Below are 1,316 nucleotides of genomic sequence, written 5' to 3'. Positions count from 1 at the left end.
CCGCGGGCCAGACACCCCGCCCCCCCCGGCCAACGGCACGCCTGGGGCGCCCCTACCCGCGCCCAACCGCGCTCACCTGCTCGGTGCTGCCCCGTCTGCGCCCACCTGTTCCGCCGGCGCGTTTCGCATTGGCCCTCTCGGCCCCGCCCTCGCCCACCTGCTCCGCTCCACCTGCTCCCGCGTGCCGGCCCCAGCTCACCTGCTTGGGCCGACACCCCGCCCCCCCCGGCCAACGGCACGCCTGGGGCGCCCCTACCCGCGCCCAACCGCGCTCACCTGCTCGGTGCTGCCCCGTCTGCGCCCACCTGTTCCGCCGGCGCGTTTCGCATTGGCCCTCTCGGCCCCGCCCTCGCCCACCTGCTCCGCTCCACCTGCTCCCGCGTGCCGGCCCCAGCTCACCTGCTTGGGCCGCGGCGGAGCACCTAGCGGAGCGGGAAAGGAAGGCGCCGGGCTGGCAGGTGCAGCGACAGCGAACGGCGCGTCTGGGACAGGAGGGCCGCATAGGGCGCAGTCGCCCACTTTACTCTCTCTGTGCCTCGCCGGAGAGGAGGTGGAGGGAGGAAGGGGAAGGAAGGGTCCCGTGGGGCGCGCGCGGACTGACCCTCCTGGCGCCCGGAGGACAGTGTCAGCCCCCGAAAATTCTGAGCGCCCCCCCGCGACGGTGCCCCGGGCGCAGGCGCTGCGGGCAGAGGAGAATGTAGCCCTGTCTGTGCCCACAAGGGCTGCTGAACACCGGAGGCAGGACGGGGCCGTTGACAGGCGCCGCCAGTGGGAGGCCGCGGGTTGGGGCGTGCGGCGCCTGCGCAGACAGCAAGGACGGTTGCGGACAGGGTTCGACCAGCAGGCATGGCGGCCTGGCAGCCGGGGCAGGTCAGGGGAGAAGCATTTGTGCCACCCCAGGAGCACGGAGAATGGGTGATTTGTTCTCCTGGCCCAAAGAGGCTGCTGCTGGGCCGGGTGGGTTTCCCGGGGTGGGGGTGGGGGCGAGTGATGGGGTCAGAAGGTTTGAGCAGGCCTCCCACACTGCCTCCTCCCGCCATGGCGGTGCGGCTGTTTGGGTCCCTACACATTAAAAGGGCGCCAGGGTGGAGGATGGGGTGACGAACAGAAAAAAACGGCCTCTGGAGACATTGCCCTGGACAGAGGGATAACTAGCTGCCCCCAGCCATGTAAGAGTCCCATAACTTATGAGCTACCTCTCAGGTCTTCACTGAACACCCCAGGCTGACTTATTTCATGTACCCCTCCTCCCTCCCCACACACCCACACACCAGCTCCCCATGGTGGGGGGAGGGCCATTCTGGCCCCCACCCCGC

The 1,316-nt window shown here is 69.9% G+C and overlaps 1 protein-coding gene across 1 annotated transcript in view; it reads right to left on the bottom strand.

Annotated features, from left to right (window-relative positions):
• KCNQ1 (potassium voltage-gated channel subfamily Q member 1) overlaps nt 1-1,316 on the bottom strand; it is a 287,759-nt gene that overhangs the window by 277,077 nt on the left and 9,366 nt on the right. Inside the window, exons 3-4 of the mRNA XM_015588669.2 lie at nt 277-422; nt 77-199 (exon numbers count right to left, since the gene is read on the bottom strand). Coding sequence (XP_015444155.1) covers nt 77-199; nt 277-422 — 269 coding nt within the window. The remainder of the gene's footprint in view (nt 1-76; nt 200-276; nt 423-1,316) is intronic.

Source organism: Pteropus alecto, unplaced genomic scaffold (genome assembly GCF_000325575.1).
Source record: "Pteropus alecto unplaced genomic scaffold, ASM32557v1 scaffold43, whole genome shotgun sequence".
Classification (NCBI taxonomy): Eukaryota; Metazoa; Chordata; class Mammalia; order Chiroptera; family Pteropodidae; genus Pteropus; species Pteropus alecto.
This window is presented reverse-complemented; position numbering and strand designations above follow the sequence as displayed.